We start from the raw sequence: 21,259 nt of genomic DNA, 5'->3' as shown, positions 1-21,259 counted from the left end.
AGCAAAAATCAGAAGTTTAGAAAAATTATATCTATACCAAAAGTTTGCTTCCCAGTTCTCAGACTTTTCAGAAGATATTAGTGGTGGCATTAATGAGTATGATTTTTTTAATATAGCGTACTAAAATGTGTCAAACTATCTTTCTTTTTCTTCTTTTTTTCAAGTTCTTTAGATTCTATATTTCCCATACTTTTCTTGCCCTCCCCCATCTATTTTCTACCTGCCATCTATGCTTCTTATTTTCTGTACCTTCTCCCCCCGTCTCCTTCTCCCACTCCCCTGTTGCTAACCCTCCATGTGATCTTCATTTCTATGTTTCCGCTCCTGATCTAGCTGTCCTCTTAGTTTGCTTTTGTTTTAGGTGTGGTTGTTAATAACTGTGAGTTTGCTGTCCTTTCACTGTTCATCTTTTTTATCTTCTTTTTCTTAGGTAAGTCCCTTTAACATTTCACATAATAAGGGCTTGGTGATGATGAACTCCTTGAATTTGATCTTATCTGAGAAGCACTTTATCTGCCCTTCCATTCTAAATGAAAGCTTTGCTGGATAGATCAATCTTGGATGTAGGTCTTTGGATTTCATGACTTGGAATACTTTCCAGCCCCTTCTTGCCTGTAAGGTCTCTTTTGAGAAATCAGCTGACAGTCTGATGGGAACTCCTTTGTAGGTGACTGTCCCCTTATCTCTTGCTGCTTCTACAATTCTCTCCTTCATTTTAATCTTGGCTAATGTAATGATGATGTGCCTTGGTGTATTCCTTCTTGGGTCCAACTTCTTTGGGACTCTCTGAGCTTCCTGGATTTCCTAGAAGTCTATTGCCTTTGCCAGATTGGGGAAGTTCTCCTTTATTATTTGTTCAAATAAGTTTTTCACTGGTGGCTGTTCCTCTTCCCCTTTTGGTACCCCTATAATTCGAATGTTGGAACGTTTAAAGATGTCCTGGAGGTTCCGAAGCCTCTGCTCATTTTTTTGAATTCTTGTTTCTTCATCTTTTTCTGTTTGGTCATTTTTTTTCTTCCTTCTGGTCCACTCCCTTGATTTGAATCCCAGTTTCCTTTTCATCACTATTGGTTTCCTGTGCATTTCCCTTCATTTCAATTAGTTTAACTTTCATATGTTCCTCTAATTTGTGACTAAAATCAACCAGTTCTGTGAGCATCCTGATCACCAGTGTTTTGAACTGTGCATCTGATAGGTTGGCTATTTCTTGGCTGCTTAAAGTTATTGGCTCTGGAGCTTTGAGTTCTTCTTGAGCCATGTTTTGGTCTGTTCGTGCCTGTTATGTATGAGGGGCAGAGCCTTAGGTGTTCACCAGGGCAGGGCCACCCAGGTCGCTGGTTTGTGATGCTGTATGTGGGGGCGAGACCAGAGGGGGGCAATAGTGGTCCCCTCTGCTGCTTCCCGCCGCTGGGGCCTGTGCGGTCTGTCTCACTGCTTGCTCCTTCGCTGGTTTATCTGCACACGCGAATGTGTGACCGCGGTCAGCCTGCTGCCTTTTGCCCTCACTGGGTCTGCCTGTTGCAGCCCCACACCTAGGATCACCAACCGCCAACCACGCGCCTGGGTCGGTCTGGCCAAGTTTTCCTGTGCAACCCCGCTCTGCCAGCCACTGGCTCTGCCCCTCTTACCGGTCTAGCTGAAGGGTTCCTTGTTGTCGGACTTCGGTAGTTTAATTTTCTGTGTTATGGCTGTGTATTTGTTTTACTAAAACTTTGTTGTCTTTAAACTTGGTTGTGCGAGAAGGCACAATGTTTCCACCTACACCTCCATCTTGGCTGAAGTCACTCAAACTATCTTTCAAATGACCATTGCTTGTTGCAGAATCATGCCTGGGTAAAAGATTCATTCAGAATGTAGGATATATTTTAATATGAGTACAAGAAGTTCTTTGATCCAGTTTTAGAGTCTGTATTGCAACCAACCTTTAAGAAATTACCACTTGTTTTATTTGGGTGTCATAATCAGAATAGAATATCTATAATTATCTGAAAAGGAAATTAAAATTAATTAAATATCTCTATGATGCTGGATTTTCTTAGTCTTTTTCAACCAAAACCATGTATTTTTACAAATTAACTATTGAAGTGGCTATGGGAACCAGCTGTCCTCTAGTAAGGCAGCCGTTAAAGAAATTTGTAAAAAATGTAAACCATGGTTGCTTGTCTCACTAAACTTTATATTGTTTTGAAACTATACTTATCTTTAATAAAAATATATAACATATTCATGGAACAGATTCTTTTTAAATGAGTTAATATTTGAAACTTTTCCATTTTGACTAGTAATATGGTGGATATCAGTGAGTATAACCCACGTAAACAAAGGTCTTTGGAGTTCCACTCCATGCTTTTAAAAATGTAAAGGTCCCAAGACCCAAAGGTTTGAGAACTGCTCTCTGGGGTTTAAGCAATCACTTTATTAGCACATTGACATAGAGTGGTTGAAACTATTTTTATGAATAAGTAAGCGTACAACAATCTCATTGGAAGTCATTTTTTGTTGGTTCTATATCATCATGATGATTTCACCAGCTACTTTCCTTTTTGCCTCATAAGAAAAACCTTTTCAGTTCTTTCTCCCCTCTTTTCCAGTTCTCACAGCCATGCTCAGGTGAAAACAGCCCGGCTGGAGGCTCAGTCTGAAATGGGGAACACTGAAATTCTGGAAAGGGAGCCCTTGGAGAATCTCAGCAATGGCACCAGCAGCAACGTAGAAGCTGCCAAAAGGCTGGCCAAGCGCCTTTATCAACTGGACAGATTCAAAAGGTCGGACGTCGCAAAGCACCTCGGCAAGAAGTACGTTCTGTCCCGAGGCCTGTCATCTGTGTGCGTGTGTTAATATCAGCTTTGATATTAATAACCAAGTCTATTCTTTTTCCTTGTAGCAATGAATTTAGCAAACTGGTTGCAGAAGAATATCTGAAGTTTTTTGATTTCACGGGAATGACGCTGGATCAGTCTCTCAGGTAGGATGAAACATCGCTTCCATTCGTTTGTGCCTCCATCGGATTTCTCCAGAGAAGAGAAAGTAATGTGCTGAAGCTAAAACCTGACTTTGTTTTCTTAAACCCACTGTTACTCTATGAATTTAGCTCAGATTGTACTAACGATATTAACTGTACTATAAAGTGAGAAAATACACACTGGGTTGAGGAAATCCCAGGAACTCATGCTCTGCGTGACATGGTAAAGAATGGTGGCAGCAGAGGTCTTGAGGAGAGGTGGCACCTGTGGGAATTTGGCTTTTAGATGATTAGTTTTTTTAAAGGCAGTTTACAGACTGTAGAATTTTAGATATTTTTCCTAAGCATTTGTTTACCATACCAATTAGACTTTTAAGACAGTACTTTAGAATTAACTCATGAATGGAATAAAAATGAGTATCAACATAATAACCAGCAGAAAGTATCAGTATAAGTGGTCAGGCCATGACACTTTTTTGCTGACCTGTTCAGATGAAGGCGTCTTAAACAGATGGCTCTTCACTCTCCACACCGCATTGCGCTGTACATTTCTAAGAGCAGCTGAAGGCAAAACCCAGTCGGCGTCTAATCTTACGAAGTTTATCACCGGCCGGAGCCTGGAGGAATCCTGAGGTCACCTGCATAGCTGTCTAGTGTCACACATCAGATACTGAGGCCTGGGAGGTGGAGTGAGGGTGTTTGGGTTATAACGCACACAGGGACTTCTTCTGTGGCTCTTTGCATGAACCCAGCATACTCGTAGGTTTCGCAGTGAAAACAGGTAAGGGAGAGATCTGTAGTTTTGTTTTGCTCTCTTATTATTTTTAAAAAGCTGAAAAAAAAATTGATCAGTGTAACTTAGATTAACAAACTATAAGGAAAACAGCAATATTTTCATCATAGAAAAAGGTTTATTATATGTTTCTTTCAATAAGATTTCTTAGAACATTTTAAATGACTTTTTTCCTTCCCATTTCATGTTTTGGAGAAAACATCTACTTTGTCAACTGAGGAACCCCTGGATTTATCTATAATAGACAGTCCTCTCTCAGTGCCTCTGATTTAGAGTAGTGTGTGGTTCTAGGCGTGTTTTCTGTTGTTCAAAGAAGTTTTAGACTAAATAAGGGCATATTTTCTATTAGTCAGAGAAGTTTTAGACCAAGTAAATTGATTTATTCCTAATTTATGGAGTAAATTGAGTTTTATCTCTCAATTTCCTCCTCATGTAACAATTTAATAATGGGGAGATATAGACAAAGTAAATGAACAGAAATCTACTGCACAAGATGATAAAATAGTAATTTTGACACCGGGTCAGTGGCGATGACAGTCATGTAACAAAATGACAAAGAAGCTGTGATCTGAGTAGAGTTTGGAAGCATAGCCTACATGGCTACGCGGTCAGTCCAGTGTCCTTTGGGCCTTGTCCAGCTGGTCTTCTTAACTGGCAGCCTGACACTTGGTGGTATGGGGAGATCACCTGCCTTTCCCAGGCTTTCCTTGGCATTACAGCCCTGTCATCTTTTACTTGAACAGCCAACAGAATTTAAATGTCAGTACAGATTTATGCTGAATGGCCATCGAGTAAGTGATTCTTTTAACTAACTGCAGAACACTTTACTTTGTGTAAAATATCTATTATGTCTATATGAATTAACTTTAACTGTCATACATAAAGAATATGGTTAACATTTTCTAAAATTATACTTCCCACCTCCCATTCTTTTTTTTTTTTTAGGTATTTCTTTAAAGCATTTTCTCTTGTGGGAGAAACTCAAGAACGAGAAAGAGTTTTAATACACTTCTCCAGTAGATATTTTCATTGTAACCCGGACACCATTGCTTCACAAGGTAATCTGGTGGAGATGCTTGATTTTTCTTTTATCTTCACACAAGGACTTGCTTACTGGTTTTAGGGAGAAGGAGAGGGTGGGAGATGGAGAGAGAACATGCGAACACAAAGCAGAAACATCGATGAAACATCGAGCGGTTGCCTCTCATATGCATCTCAGCTGGGACCAAACCTGCAACCCAGGAGGCATCGCCCTGACCGGGAATTAAACCCTGAATTTCAGTTTACAGGACAGTGCTCCAGCCGACTGAGCCACACCAGCCAGGGCTTGAAGTTCTTTTTTGTAATAAGGGTTATTTTCCTCATTATGAAAATTTACATTTTGGTGGAAAATATAGAAAATCATACAAAAGAAAAAATAATCTAAATATTTCTATCTATAGATAACTATTATAAATATTTACTTCTTTGTAGTTATTAGTACAATATTTACTTAACATCAAGCTGGAATTGTTAGAGTTGTTTCCTGCTACCTCTCCCGTTTGTTGTGAGCATTTCAATGTGAAGGTGCCATCACGTCGTCTTTAAAAGCGTATTTATTGATCCACGATACTCTGCTCTCCTTTCAGTTATTTTCCTCTAGTTTCCAGGTCCATGGTGTTCTTCACATCACTTACACTTTGTCACTCTGAGGTTTTATGTGCAAAATGTAATAATGAAATTCCGGCTTTCTTACTTTCTTTTCCTAAACATCTGATCTCTAAATTTCTTGATGAAGTGCGTGTGGACTTAGTTTTGGGTTTTGGAAATACTTATAAATCTCCCTGAAGTTTATGGTATGTCTGGTGCTGTTGTTGATATTCATCAGAACAACACTGACACTGACTGGGGTTTATGATTTTAATGAACCATAAGTCTATGTTTATTGTACTATTTTAAGGTAATTTGTAAATTATATTTTGTTGATTATGCTATTGCAACTGTCCTAGTTTTTCTCTGTTTGCTCCCCTCCACCAGCCCCCCCACTCCCTCAGGCAGTCCCCACACCTTTGTTCCTGTCCATGGGCCATGCATTTTAAGTTCTTTGGCTGTTTTTGAAAAGCAACTTTAATTGTTGATATACCCTATGAAGAGTGATTTCTTCTCCATTTCAAGTCTCACAATAAAGCAAAATTTTTAAGGTTTAAAGTCAAGGGCATTTACTTACAATTGGAGAATCTCCCATAAACAGACAAACTCTGGAAGAAATCACTGACACTAGATGCCCCAGAAACGATGATGACCCCTTGGCTTTAGTATTACCAGTCAACTGAAAATACGGGGTCTCGATACTGAGTGGAGTGAGTGCCCCCACCCCTCTGTCCCACAGGTGACAACTGTCTGATTATTAAATCCACATTCTTATCATAAGATGGAAACTTATCTTTCTTATTCCTTTCTTGGGCTGTATTTAGACCATTTATTCACTCTATCACTGTCAACGTTAGGTAGCAAATGCAAGGGACATACGAGGGCTGTTTCTGTTGGAACCTTCTTCAAATCTTAAGACGCTGACACTCCTGAATGGAATAAGGAACATGGATTTGCGCATTCACTTAGCTGTTGATAAGGAAATCTGAGAGTTGGCTGCTGAGTTTGCTTTCAGGAATTTGCTTTAAACATATTTAGAATTTGTGATCATCAACTGAAACGAATAAATATACTTTCAGGCATTTAGTAGCATCTACCAAGAGACATTAATAATAGAAATCTCCTACTATACTTAAAGTCGTACTTTTGAAAAACAGGCTGTCTTTAATTCTTGAGTTCAGTAATTGGACAGGCCTTTCCGTACAGTTAGCATACTTGGTAAGATCTCCCCGAGTCTGCAGCTGTGTGGTCCACTGTGCTTGGATTGAGAACTGCAGGGAGAGAGAGTACAGAGGCAAGTAATTCTGAGCCTGGGAAAGAGAAGCTTAACTCAGTGCTTTTTCTTGTTTTATATAAAGTAAGAGTAATTTTCTGTATAAGTGTGAATCCTTCTGGTTTGAGCAACCCTTTTCCCCCGAATATTTAATTTTTTAATTTTCACAGATTATTTCAGTATTCCGCTTTTGTCTGACTCATAGTATCTTGGACCATTCAGTCTAAATGTTTTCTTGAATGGCAAGATTCATTAAAAAAAGAAGAAGAAGAATAACAGCAAGAAAGAGGAGATAATATTTGTGCCTGTATATTTTTAGCCGGAGAACCGGAATCCAAACAGTAAACTGTGGAAGATGCAAACTGTGGCTTTCTTTAACTCTTGCTTCTTTCCTAACTCACTTTCCTCCCAGAAAGTAAAAAAAAGTAACAGTATTAAGTAATTTATTTTCATGTCTTGTGTTAAAAAAATTGAGAAGGCATAAATTTAAAAAAATTATAGTCTCACTTTCCAGAGATAATAACCTTTTTAAATATTACCTTGCACAGTATTGTAGACGTATTTATATTTAAGAGGAATCATACTGCAGATATGTTTTTCATGTAACAATGTATTGTGAAATGTCTTTCCACTCTACATGTATACTTGGACAGCATTTTTAATTACTTAACATAAAAGAATTATGTTTTGAGGGGGTCATATTTACTTGTTTCCTGTTATAAGCAATGTTTCTTTGAATATCCTTGTATTTTGTGCACATTTTTAGTTGCTTAGTGTAAGCCCTAGAAGTAGATTTGCTGTGTCCAAGGACATTGTTTCAAAGTTTGTAGATATGTGCTCTGAAGTTGTCCTCCTAAGAGGCTGGAATAATTCACTTTATCAAGCAGAGTCCAACTCGGAGGTCTTTAGTGATTTATTCTAATCTAATTCGTGTCTCCCCCAACAAGTAGGATGAATTATGCCTCTCTGCAATATTGTGCTTTCATGGGTTCTTAGTGTAGGCTATTTAATGGTCACAGGAGTCGAACAGGAAATAGTGAGTGCTGTCTGTCCTGTCTTTCCTTAGATGGAGTCCACTGCCTCACCTGTGCAATGATGCTGCTCAACACGGACCTGCACGGCCATGTAAGTGTGCGGTTGTGAACTGTCCGCAGAAACCTGAAGTATCTCGGGCTTCTCTTTGCATTTATGTTCACACACGTTTATTGTCTGCCCTCCATCCCCTCATTCTCTTCATGGCAGGTAAATACATATAAGTCTTCAGAAAAAGAAATAACTTATTTCACAGGCTACCATAGAGTATAATTTCAGGTGAATACCATATTGTCACGTGTCTGGACTTGTATCTGTAATGTGCGTGTTCTCTACCTTCTTTCTCCACTAGATGGCAGAGGCAGAGCTTTTACTTTGATGTTTTTGTTTTGTTTTTTTGTTTCATTGTTAGGGTTGATGTCTTATGATGGGAAGAGAGGATATAAGTTATATCTGAAACTTGAGTTCAGTATGTTTTCACTGAAAACAGTAGAAAATCCTACGAACTCAGTCTTTTCCACACTTTCTACACTCAGCTCACCTGATGTTTTACTGGTTGAAATATCAAAATAACATAATTACTGTCTCATCTTCTATTTAAAATATAGGATGAACTTAAATCTATAAATATATGTATAAACTCTCACCTTTCATAGATGTGAAATTTTAGCATTTACTTAAACTCTTTATATTAGAGAAAATGAGAATGTTTTAGTTCAATATAAATCAATGTGTACTTACATAGCACAATAATTATTTCACAGTCCCAAGCTCATTTATTTTGAAGAGAAAATCAAGTTTCTGTAATTAAAGAGTCAATTTTATCCCTTGATTTGCTGTGTGATTTACCTTACAATTTAAAAAATCACTTTAGAGGAATTGAAACTTAAATGTTAGTCCAAATTTGTTCTCGTGTTCCAAAGGCCTTATAATCCCCTTACTTAAAACTACGGTGCTCCTCTTTAAGAAAGGCAGAAAGGAACATGTGAGGCCATTAAGATCGACTGGGGTTGGGGGGAGGATTCTGCCACCAGAAAAGTAAAGAGTGTAGTGATAGAATCGTAATTTTAACAGTCTTCACAAATCTCACGGTACTTCACTAGGAAGTTCCCTTGGTAATTTCCAAGAGGTGAATTCAGACCGGCTTAGTGGCTTGGAGACATATGTAACACGTGTGCAGAGGTTTTACAGAGTAAAAGTGTAGATGCCCTCGTGCTTTGAGGGGACATTCCTGGGCCATAGAGTGGTAATACATCTTGTGGAAATGAAAGTACTGGAATTCTGACCATTTGAGCCTTCAGTAAGAATCAGGTTCTAATATTCATCCAACTTGTTATTGGGATGACCAGTCAGTGGACTGTCCTGACCTCTGTTCTCTCGTAACCAGTGAAGCAAGTTTTTACTGCTTTCTGCTGTCTTAGGACAACACCTGCGGCTCTGTTTCCTTCTTTCCCTCCCACTCAATTTCTCAAACTAACTTTCAGCCAAAGGAGACACTTTTGAGTACGCTTGACCAGGGGTGCCCAGCCCCTGGACCCTGGACCAGTGGTGGTCTGTGGCTTGGTTAGGGATGGGCTGCACGGCAGGAAGTGAGCGGAGGACCAGCGAGCCATCTAAGCATCCTCTGCATTTATAGCTGCTCCCCATTGCGCACACTACCACCTGAGTTCCGCCCCCTGTCGGATCAGCGCTGTCATTAGATTCTCTCTTAGGAGGGCGAACCCTCCTGTGAACTGTGCATGTGAGGGATCGAGGTTGGGTGCTCCTTATGAGAATCTAATGCCTGATGGTCTCAGGTGGAGCTGAGGCGGTGACGCTGGCACTGGGGAGCAGATGCAAATGCAGGTTATCGTTACAGAGAGGTCGGACTGCACAGAGACCACAGCACATCAGTTGCTTGCAGACTCATATCAAAACCCTAAATGGCAAGCAGCAATTAAGCCGCATCTGGTGGCAGGCTATAAAGCCATCCACCGCCTCCTTGAGTCTGTGGAAAAATTGTCTTGCATGAAAGCAGTCCCTGGTGCCAAAAAGGTTGGGGACCACTGGGCTTGACCACATATCACGTTAGCGATTCCCAGAATGAGGCAACTTTCCCACATCAGCTATTTTGAGGTCTCATGTACATATCAATATGGTCCACTTTGTGTCTGTTGACTGAGAAAATGTGTAATGAAAAAAAATCAGTAACAATTCAATTCTTACTTAAAAGTTGAGGATCTGATAGAATTCTATGGAAGTTGCTAGATCTGTGGGGATTTGTTCTATTAAAAGTGGATTGCTTTAATAATACTTTCAAATAAACATGTGTCTTGTTAATCAGAATAACTCAAAATAGCAGGAAATAAAGGTGTGGGGTTTATCTGTTATTCAGATAACTCGGTGCCCAGTGCTCAGACAAGCCGTGGGCACTCCGGGGCCAGACCCACAGATCTCGGGTGCGCTCTGGCTCTCTCTGCAGGCCGCTTTCTTTTAGGAATCGACAGGAGATTAAATGAGGCATCACACTTTTTTTTGGCAACTACAATATAAGAGACAATTTATTTAAATGAACATTTAAATATTAGCTTGGGTTATGCCAATTATGCATAATTAACAATTGGTTGACGTGGCAGAATTACATGTAAGAGGGAGAAAATTATAAATACAAGTAAATCTCTCTGTGTCATCTTCAGAATCTTGTTTTGGGTGATTATTAGCTCTTAGTTATGTTTTCATAAATGTGTTCTGTATACTTAAGATCATCTGTTTAGGTCTTTTAATTAATGTTTTTAAATCCTTATTTATAATGCATACTGTTACAAGTATGTCGAATATAAGTAGCTATCATAAGAACTAACTATATGAAAATGTGTTTCTCTTATCTTCCTCCCCTGGATTCATTTTAAAAATAAATTTTCCTTCTAGGTGGTAAGTTCCTCTCCATCACTCTGGATGTAGCTTCTCTTGCATCATGAACGCCTGGTTCATTGTTAGAGTGTCTGTGTGACTCATTAGCATGACCCCTGTGAAAGTGAATCACTCAGAATATAAAGCGAATCATTCCCCGCCTCTGTCCTGTTCGCCCTTCTCCTTGTTTTGCACTGCCCAGGCCGTCGCATCATTTCTCATTACGTCCTCCAGTGCCACAGTGATCCTTGGGGGGTTGGACGAATAAGCCACTTTGCTTTTCTTCCCGACATCATGTCATCATAGGGACACACCAGCATGGCCTTCCTTAGAAGTGCTGAGACAGTCCTCATGCTTCCAGCGGGGGAGACGTAACTGGGGAGGTTGACCTCTTTGGGCTGTTCTTTGTGATCTTTCACATGGGTTTCATTTACTGGAAGGAATGAAGCCTTAATATCAGCCTTTTGTTCTTCCTACTAATTTTCTTACTAATATAATGATGGAATGTATACTAATGAATCTAATAGCACTACATGATGAATGCCTTTGTATCTTTCTTTTTCTAATTTATTCTCTCATTCAACAAATTCTCTGCTATTTGGGTAAGGATCAGAAATGAATGAGTCATGTTCATGGAAGTCAAATCTCATTTCTGGTAGCGTTGGCTAGGCTGACCTCCGTGGTCAGGTTTAACCGAAGAAATGGTAGCAGGTGACTGAGGTGCTGTGGTGGAAAAGCACTGCAGAGAGGCTTTCATTACGCATTGGAGCAAGTTAAACCTGGCTAAGAAGCTAGGAAACAACCAGTCTGTCTGAAGTGTAGACAACATTTTGGGGAGAAATTCGTTCAGCTGTTATAATTATCTCATTGGAACTAAGAATGGCAATTTCTTTCAGTACCTATTTTGAGAAATATGAATAATTTTTCATCATCTTAGCAATAGTCTTGACTTGCCTTTACTTGTCTGCAAGTGGTTTATTTTCATAAATATTTTGTAATCATGGCCACATGCCTAATTTGGTAAGTAATCTCTTATTTTTTAAATGCTTCTTCATCATGAAATATATGTGTAAATTAAGCTTGCCCACACAGGTAAATTTCTATTCAAACTAACTCTAGAGTTTGTTTTTCTCTTGCTATGATAAAACTAAGTTATATTGAATTTTGTTTGAATTGTCAGCAAGGGAAGAGTTAAAAATCTTTTTTTGTATTTTATTAGAAATGATATAAACAGAAGAACCTGTCACATTAGAATAAATTCAAACCTACCCTTTTCTGGATTAATCCTCAGACACGCTCACTCTCACCCACAGCTAGCTCTCTGTCCTTTGCTCCAGCCTTCCCCATGGGATCACTGCGGAGGCTGAAGACAGGCAGGCAGGAATCTCTCACAGGGGAGGTCGGAGGAAGTTTTGGAGATAGAACCAGGTTTCGCTGAAGGGTGGAGTAGACAGGGGCACAGTCAGTTGGCCAGTTTCGCAACTGAAAGTGGAAAGATACCCACAAGACAGTGGCTGGCTGCTCAAGGTCAGGCCATGGTTGGAGGCAGTAGTGAGGACATTGTTTTTAATCAAGATTTGTGACAAAAATCTACCCTTTAATATTGTGGCTTGGGACTTTTAGTAGCTCTTCTACCCAAATACTCTCTCTGCTTTTCCGTATTGGCAGGAGCGTCCTGCGGTTTAATGGGTGTAAGGGGGTGGGAGTGTGGTTTTTGTGGAGTGGCCGCTCTCCCCGCCTCAGGCCGGGCGTCCTGCAGACACTTTGTCTAGGGGATGCTCAGAGAGGCTGAACGTTCTGTGTTTACTAAACTCGGTGTTCTGAATTTAATGTAGGAGGCAGGACCTTACTGGCACTTTTTGTGGGTTGGGTTATGGGTTGGGTAAGGGGTAAAACCAAGGCTAGTACCTCATTCTTGTGGCAGGGGGAGGAAGGAGTCAAGGAATGACTTTTTTTGTAGGTTTTGTAACAGAACAATGTTAAAAGATATGCGTAGTTCAGTTTGAGATAGGTTCTAGGAATTCATTATTTTAAATCTGTAAACTGCATTGATAATTGTGAGTTTTTTATCTTAGGTTGTCTCTCTAGGAGCCTAGAATTTTAAGTAATAGGTAAAATATCTGGTTTATTATCAGAAGTGGAAAATGAGTGTTAGAAGAACCGTTATTAAATAATTTTCATTCTTTTGCTTTTCGTATTTCATAGTTCCACCCTCAAAAGGTAGAACTGTGGAGGTACTGCAAACCTCCATGAGGTTGATGAATAATTAATATCATCTGGAAATTTCTGTATCTGTGACTATCGTCATTGTAACTGGCAGCTGCCCCAACTGCATTTTGCCTAGTGCCCCCCTCCTCCCTCGGGGCTCTCTCCTCTGCGGGTCCCCCCTCCTGTCCAGGCCGTCCCACCTCCTTGTCACCTCTGCCATTAAAGCCGGCCCTGGGTCATTTCTTTTTCTCTCTGGGCTTTACCCTGCTGTGATTCCAGCCTTGGTCTTCATTTCCAGAGCCAGGGCCACTCCTTCCCCTGGAGTCCTCTTTTCCACCTCCTCCGGACCAACTCTTTCTTCTCACCTGATTGGGACTCCCCGGCTGGAGGGACTTCCTCCAGGCGCTCAGCCCTCGGAGCTTCTCACAGATACTGAAAGTTTACTACGGAAGCATCAGATCTAGATCTGAGTTGCTAAGGGTTTCCTAGGGCAGCATGGGGTTCAGTTCACTGTTACTATTTCTATTGCCAGAACGAGCATTTATGGGATAGCCTGAGAATCTAACCATCACTGTGAAAATGCTTTTATTGAAAAATGTGGTGGTTTCAAATTTTTCAATTTAAAAATGAGCTTTATGATATACTATCAGATTGGCAACTATCTCAATTTTAAATGGGAATCTTTATTTAAGCGTGATTCCTCATGCACTGGTGAAAGCCTTTTTCCCTTCCTCCATCCTCCCTCCCCATGTACCTCCCTCACCCTTCTCTCTCCAGCTCTTTCTTTCTTTACTTTTTTTTTTGTAATTATGCTTTTCTTAGAATAGGTTTATATGTAATGGGAAATACAACACTGATAGCTTTTATCAGCTGAGTCAGTGGTGCTCACTAGGAATGTCTAATTTATACATTATTCAGGCAGTACGTCCGTTGCCTTCTGACCGTTACAGATGTTTTGCCTGTGCACAGCTAATTAGTAGGAGGAGATAAAGGAAAGCAGGTGAAACTCTATTAAGTCAGTTTTGCTCCCCTTTCATTCTTCAAGCATTTGGGGGAGGGAGGGATTAAAGGTGATTGAAACCTTTTGCCTCTAGTACCATTGCTTAATTTAATGCCTGTTCTTCTAAAGCAATCAAGTTACAAGTAGGGTTTAGTTCAAAATGTATTAAAGACTTAAATGTTGACTCAGACACATAGGCAGTAAAATCTCAGCTATTCCTCATAGAAATATTTTTTCTGAAATATCCCATCAAGCAAAGTAAACAAGAGAAAAATGTGTCTACATCAAAATAGAAAGTTTTTGCACAGCAAAGGAACCTCTCAACAAAATGAAAAGACAACCTCACTGAATGGGAGAACATAATCATGATATATCTGATAAGGGTTAGTATCCAAAATATATAAGAAACTTAAAAACTCAACACCCAAAAAGATTCAGTTAAGAATCTAAGAAATTGAAAACCTGACCACCACTGTGAAAATGCTTTTAAATAGGAATCCGAATAGACAGTTCTCCAAAGACGACATACAGAGGGCCAAATAGATGTATGAAAGGATGCTCATTGTCACTAATCATCAGAGAAGTGGAAATTAAAACCACAATGAGATATCATCTCACTCATGTCTGAACAGATATCATCAGTAAGTCAACAAACAAGTGCTGGCAAGGATGTGGAGAAAAGAGAACCCTTTTGTACCGTTGGTGGGAATATAGATCGGTGTGGCCACTATGGAAAGCAGTGTGGAGTTACTTCAGAAATTAGAAGTGGAAGTGCCTTATGACCCAGCAATTCCATTTGTGGGAATTTATCCAAAGAAACCTGAAATTAATTTGAAATAATATATGCACCTCTATGCTCACTGCAGCATTATTTATAATAGCCAAGATTTGAAAGCAGACCAAGTGCCCATCAGCAGATAAGTGGATAAAAAAGCTGTGATGCATTTACTCAATGGAATGCTACTGAGCCATAAAAAAAAGGAAATATTAACCTTTTGCAACAGTGGGGATGGACCTGGAAGACATTATGCTAAGTGAAGTAAGCCAGTCAGAGAAAGACAATTTCACTTGGATGTGGACAAAATAAACTAACAAAGTGGAGACAGACTTATGATACAGAGAGCAGACTGACAGCTTTCTGAGAGGAGGTATCTGGGGCCTGAGTGAGAAGGGTGAAGGGATTAAGCAAAGAAAAAAAGGCTCGTGGACCCAGACAATATGATAATTGCCAGAGGGAAAGGGGTTGGGGGAAGATAGAAGATAAAGCAGGATAACAATACAATATACAGATGAGGTATTGTAGAATCATACACCTAAAGCCTGTATAATTTTATTAACCAATATCACCCCAATAAATTCAATGAAAAAAACACCGTATTTTCAGACCATAAGATGCACCTAGGCTTTAGAGAAGGAAAATACGAAAAAAATTTGAAGTAAAAATGTGATAATATTTAATAACATCGATAGCAGTATTTTACCAATGTAAATGTAAACAGAACTCAGTAGCAGCATTAACAACCATTATTCCTCCCAAATTGGGGGCTGGGGGGTGTGTGTCTTACAGTCCAAAAACACTGTAAGCAGAGTTGAGTCCGTCTGTAATTTGACAACGAGGCCAGTGTCTTCTCCTCTATCTCCCCAGTCTGACAGGGAGTACTGTCTGTGACGTGGTGATAGAACCCACCGCCACCAGGCTCCCCAACTTCATGGTACCAGCGTCCCTTTCCACTCTGAGAACTTTTTGAGACCCCGAAAAGCTTTGTTTAATATCTTTAAAATATTTATCATATTAGACACTAAGATAGATAAGATTTTAAACACTTATTAAATTAATAACTTAATAAATGTTTTAAAATACCATTTAATAAATTCATTAAGTGAATAACATTTTTGTGAAGCATAATTATAAGGACAAAAAAATTTAGTGAAGAAGATGCCATTTAAAATTTTTTGCAAATCTCTTTTATTTAGATTTTCTGCTTCTGCATTTTGTCTTACAATATAGCCCAAGTTATGTAGCTCCTAGAAGACCTCACTTTAACTTGTGTGTGAGAGAGAGAGAAATGTCTTCATAAGAATAAGCTTGACCTCATGGGCACCCTGAACAGGGTCCCTGAACCACTTCGAGAACCATTGTATCACACTATTATTTTCAGTTGCCATAGTTTTCTTGATACCAGTTCTGGTTCTTTTTTCAATGGCAATGTGTTATTCAGGTGGCAGGAGAACTCCCAGTAATATTTTAGGTATCCCCAAAGGTTGCAGTTTTAACTTACATCAGCTCTGATTGGGGTCTAAGAAAGAGTACTGTGAATATAACAGCTATAGCTTCCGGTTTGGAAATTTACAAGCATCCTGCTTTACTGGCTAATTCTGCATATAAAAATGTGGACACCTGAGGGCAGCATAACACTACTCAGCTTGTTGGGGACGCCTAAAAAGAAAAATTGGAGCTTCAGCAGAGCTTCAGAATCTAATTACCAGATCAGTAAAGTGCCTTTTCACCATTTACTGTAACATGTTGGAGGAGGTGGCATTGTCATGTGGGAGAGAATGCCTGCTGTGTTTTTAGTATCCCACTATCAAAGGAGCCAGATTTTACTAATGGCTCATGAGAGCTTTTAGTTTCTCCCAGAGCATCTTTTCCATAAAGCTTCTGGACTCGATACTATTAAACATGAGAAATTCCAGGATCAGTTTGTCTAATTCTTTAACCTCTAGATCAGAATAGATGCTGTGGCCTGCTTTCCTGGTGAATACTGGGCATCTATCTGGCCTATTAGCAGTCTCCCTTAGGACTGAGGGTCGGGTAGGTTTTGACTGCCACTTTGTAGAAGGTTCCATTCCCCCAGTCATCAGGGAAGGCCTGGTCAAAGCAGAGACTTGGGCTCCCTGGCTGATTTTGGATGGTAGCTTGTGTGATTTCTAGGTGACTCTCACTTTGCTCTCATTGTCACTGCTGAAGTTGGGAGCTGCTTATCCTCTGGGGTGGGGAAGGATGCCCGGACTTTAACAAAGGCAAAACCTGCAGTTAAGGCACAGAGTACAGCAGGATGCCGTGATGTTGTCCTCAAGAACAATGCCCCTTCCTTCCAGTTTTCCTTTAGACCAGGGCTCCATTAAGTATGACCCACAGGCAAAGTCAAGCAAGTAAAGTTCAGATGGAACCAGCCACACCTTTTTGTTTACACGTTCATGCTGAAATGACAGTGTTGATAGTTGTAACAGGGACCTTGTGGCCTGTGAAACCTAAAATATTTCCGATCTGGTCATTACAGAAATGTATATAGAACTGGTCTTTTCCAGATGCCGGTTCTTAGTCCATAAAGCCTTCTATTCCTTTCACAGATGCAGTAGGGCATGGTTGAGGATGACCCTTTTACTTGACATTCAAAATGGGAACATGTTAAAAACATCTTAAGTTTTTCAGAAATGATGAATTAATCAAAGAGTTTCTCTCTAAAAGACAATCTCTTTTTAAAGAAAACACTTGGAGAAAACAGCTCTTTCTTTATTGAAAATATGTTTGATAGTGGCAATATAATTATTTTTGGAGAATAGTTTTAAATTTGTCTGGGGATGTAAAATCCCAGTGTAGGTTTTTTTGTTTTGTTTTACTTTTTCATTAATACTTTTACTCATTAAAGATGGTACCGTGCTTGGATATTCAAGACTTGGGCCTGACCAGTATTCTGCGATTTCAAATAAAATTCTTCTTGTGGATTTTCCATTTTATGTATTACCTTTTTAGGTTTGATTTTAAAGGTAATGATTCAGAGATTCATTTTCATTGAGCATCTGAGAATTGGGCACAAATGCTGCAGTGACTTTAAGGGATGATCTCCGTGGCTCTCGATGCACAGGAAGGCCTTTTAAAACCTGCACGCCTCACTCAGCAGAGAGGAACTCAGAATAGAGGAAGGTGCTCTGAAAGGGCTGCCTTGGCGGGCAGTGGGCCAGCGTTTAAGCCAGAGCAGGCCTGCTTCCCCCCAAGTCACGGATCGGTTTGGGCAGAGAATGAATAGAACCCTGACAGTGTGTGAGCTTCTCTGTTTTACTTAGAAATCATTGCAATGCAAAGTCAGTGGTTAGAGTTAGCCTTGTTCAGTGAATAGTATTAGTTTGAATAATAACATTTCGTAATAACTGATGCAGTTTGGTATACCAGCAGAAAACAATCCAGCTATCATAAGCAGTGTTTGTTAATGACAAAGACTACTTCATTTTAGTTTTACTCTGATAAAAGTGATATAAAAATTCAGGGAGCATTTAAACATCACTGTGGGGCTGTTACCCACCATTCCCCTCCGGCCCCGCAGTGATGCTGAAACCCCATAGCCGCACAGTCGCAATGCAACCAGAAGGCTGGCATCCACCGGAGCCCACGGTCAGAGCTTTTGTGAGTTGAAGGGAGAAATAGACAATTCAATAAAATAGTTTGAGACTTCAATAGCCCACTTCCAGTTATATTTAGAATAACTACCGGGATATTGACAAAGTAGTAGAAGGTGTGAATAACACTATAAATCAGCTGGATCTGATAGAGACTTCTGTAGCACACACCAGCCAGTGACAGCAGAATATATGCTCTTTTCAAGTACAAATGGAGTATTCTCCAGGACAGGACAGAAAAAAAGTCTTAACAAATTGCAAAGGTGTGAAAATATACCAAATATACTCACTGATCAAAAATGAAATGAAATTAGAAATCATTAGCAGAATGAAGTTTGCAGAAATAAACACATTTCTAAATCACCTAGGGGTCAAAGGAAAATTAAGGAATGCTTTGAGGTAAATGAAAACAAAAACACAACATAAAATGTATAAGATACAGCTAAAGCAGTGCTAAGTGGCAGATTTGTTGCTGATAATGCCTGTATTATAAAAGAATATCTTAACATTCTTCTTTTCCCACACTGACAGGTTAGTTCATTGCTAACCTGTCAGTGTGAGATACAAAAATAAAGCAAACTAAACCCAAAGAAAGCAGAAGAAATAAAATAGAGCAGAAAGAACTAAAAAATGGAAAAACAATAAATATTTTAATGAACCCAAAAGTTTATTCTTTGAAAAGACCAACAACATTGACAGATGTCTAGCTAAGCCTGCTGATGAAAAAAAGAAGATTCAAATTACTAACATAAGTAAGGAAAAAGAGCACTTTACTATTACCTTACAAAAATGAAAAAGACTATAAGTGAATGCCATCAACGATGGTGTGTTAACAAATTAGATCACCTGTGTGAAGTGAACGAATTTCTGGATAGATAGAAACTACTAAAACTAACTCAAGAAGAAATACAGGATAGGCAAAAGTAGGCTTACAGTTGTGAGTACATGAAACAATTTATTCTTAAGTATCATATTGTTTATTTGTATTACAGCTATAAACCTACTTTTGCCAACCCCCGTGTAAATTCTGAAGGGACCTATAACAAATAAAGTGATTGACTTAGTAATTTTAAAAAACTTCCCACAAAGAAAGGCCCAAGACCAGAAGGCTTCACTTTACTAATTGTGAATTTTATCTAACATTTAAAGAAGTTTTAGTATAAATCCTTCTCAAAATATTCAGAAAAAAAGGAGAGGAAATACTTCAAAAAACATTCTATGAGGACAATATTACCTTGATTACAAAACCAGACAAAGCCATCACAAAACTAACATCCCTTATGAATGGAGACACACAAAAAAAGTTTAAGTACATACCTAACACAGCAACATATCTCAAAGATTATGCAATACATTATAACCATATGGGATTTATTTAAGGAGTGCAAGATTGGTTCAGCAGATGAAAATCAATCTAATATATTAATGGAATAAAAAAGAAAAGCCATGTGGTTATCCTAGTAAACATAGATAGAGCATTTTCCAAAATTCAGTGCCATTTTGTGATTTAAAAAGAAAAAATAAGCTAGGAATAAGAAGCAAGTTCCTTAATCTGAAAATGAGCATTTATGAAAAACTCAGAGCTAACATGTAGGACTTGATGGTGATAAACAGACAACTGTTCCCTAGATGAGGAACAATATGAAAGTGTCTGCTCTTGCTACTTTCACATCATTATTGAAGATTTTAGCTGGGGTAATTAGAAAAGGAAAAGAAAAAAAACATATCAAGATCAGAAAGGAGTAAGTAGAATGACCTCTGTTTGCAGAAGGCCTGATTTTATAAATAGAAAACCCTAAGGAATTTACAAAAAAAAAAGACTACTAGAATCTAAAAAGCAAATTCAGCAAGTGTATAGAATTCAACATACAAGATAAATTGTATTTTTGTGCTAACAGTAGACAGTATGAAAATAAATTAATTTCATTTATAAGAGCATCAGAAATACCAAGCTATTTAAGAATGAGTTTAACAAAATTACTGTATTTTTCAGACTGTAAGACATGCTCCCCCTGCCCCAGTTTGGGAGGAATAATGGTTGTTAATGCTGCTGTCGGGTTTTGTTTACATTTCCATTGGTGAAATATTATGTTATTTATGTTATTAAATATTTTACCACATCTTTTGCTTCAAAAATTTTTTTCCTATTTTCTTCCTTTAAAACCTTGGTGCATCTTATGGTCCAAAAAATACAGAAGGTCAAGTCATTAACATTGAAAACTACAAAACATTATTGAAGGAAACAAGTGGAAAGGTAACCCATGGTCATGGGCTAGAACAGTGTTAGAGTGGCATGTTCTCCAATGTGGTCTTCTAATTCATCACATTCATCATCAAAATCCCAGCTGCACACCCCCAACACACAAGCGCCAGAAATTGAGAATCCTGAAATTCATGTTGAAATGCCAATGACCTAGAGTAGCCACCATGAAACACCTAATGTGATCTGATACACTTGATAAAGACTGGAAAAATTGAGAATGTCTCTAATATAATATTATGAAACAGTCTTGTTCATTAAAGTTTCTGTGCTTTAAATTAATTTTCATGAGAATTTAGAACAGTGTATTTAGCTATTCAAATAATGGGAAATACCTGCCAGATAAGTTAACTGGCAAAGCCAGTCCACATTGTTAAAACATTCATCCATCTTTCATGTGAAGTCTGACTGTGTTCTTCCTGCTGATGAAAGAGATAAGGTTTTCAAACTACAGTTATTTTGGACCTTCACTGTAATTACTTAGATTGTATGGTATAGCCGAGCTGTTCCATTTTATAAATTAGAAGGACTATTGTGAAAGGGGAAGTGGAAAGCAATTGCTTTTAAGACACACAGAGGCCCATAGACGTATGAAAGGGTGCTCAGCATCACTAGCCATCAGAGAGATGCAAATTAAAACCACAGTGAGATACCAATTCACACCGGTAAGAATGGCCACCATTAACAAATCAACAAACAACAAGCGTTGGAGACAATGTGGAGAAAAGGGGACTCTAGTGCACTCTTGGTGGGAATACAGACTGGTGCAGCTACTGTGGAAAACAGTGTGGAATTTCCTCAAAAAACTAAAAATGGAA

The 21,259-nt window shown here is 38.9% G+C and overlaps 1 protein-coding gene across 11 annotated transcripts in view; it reads left to right on the top strand.

The window, feature by feature from the left end:
* The window catches only part of PSD3 (pleckstrin and Sec7 domain containing 3), a 554,618-nt gene that overhangs the window by 311,912 nt on the left and 221,447 nt on the right, over window positions 1–21,259 (top strand). For all 11 annotated transcript variants that reach the window (XR_008390587.1, XM_053659810.1, XM_053659811.1 and 8 more), the window contains 4 exons: window positions 2,592–2,795; window positions 2,885–2,965; window positions 4,701–4,813; window positions 7,724–7,782. Coding sequence is in view for 10 of the 11 variants with exons in the window: in XM_037142625.2 (XP_036998520.2) it covers window positions 2,592–2,795; window positions 2,885–2,965; window positions 4,701–4,813; window positions 7,724–7,782 (457 nt within the window). In the remaining variant the exon portion in view is untranslated. The remainder of the gene's footprint in view (window positions 1–2,591; window positions 2,796–2,884; window positions 2,966–4,700; window positions 4,814–7,723; window positions 7,783–21,259) is intronic.

The sequence above is a fragment of the Artibeus jamaicensis genome, unplaced genomic scaffold (assembly GCF_021234435.1).
Source record: "Artibeus jamaicensis isolate MK-2021 breed Jamaican fruit bat unplaced genomic scaffold, CSHL_Jam_final scaffold_833, whole genome shotgun sequence".
NCBI classification, from domain to species: Eukaryota; Metazoa; Chordata; class Mammalia; order Chiroptera; family Phyllostomidae; genus Artibeus; species Artibeus jamaicensis.
The sequence above is the reverse complement of the archived record's forward strand: the minus strand, read 5'-3'. Positions and strand labels throughout refer to the sequence as shown.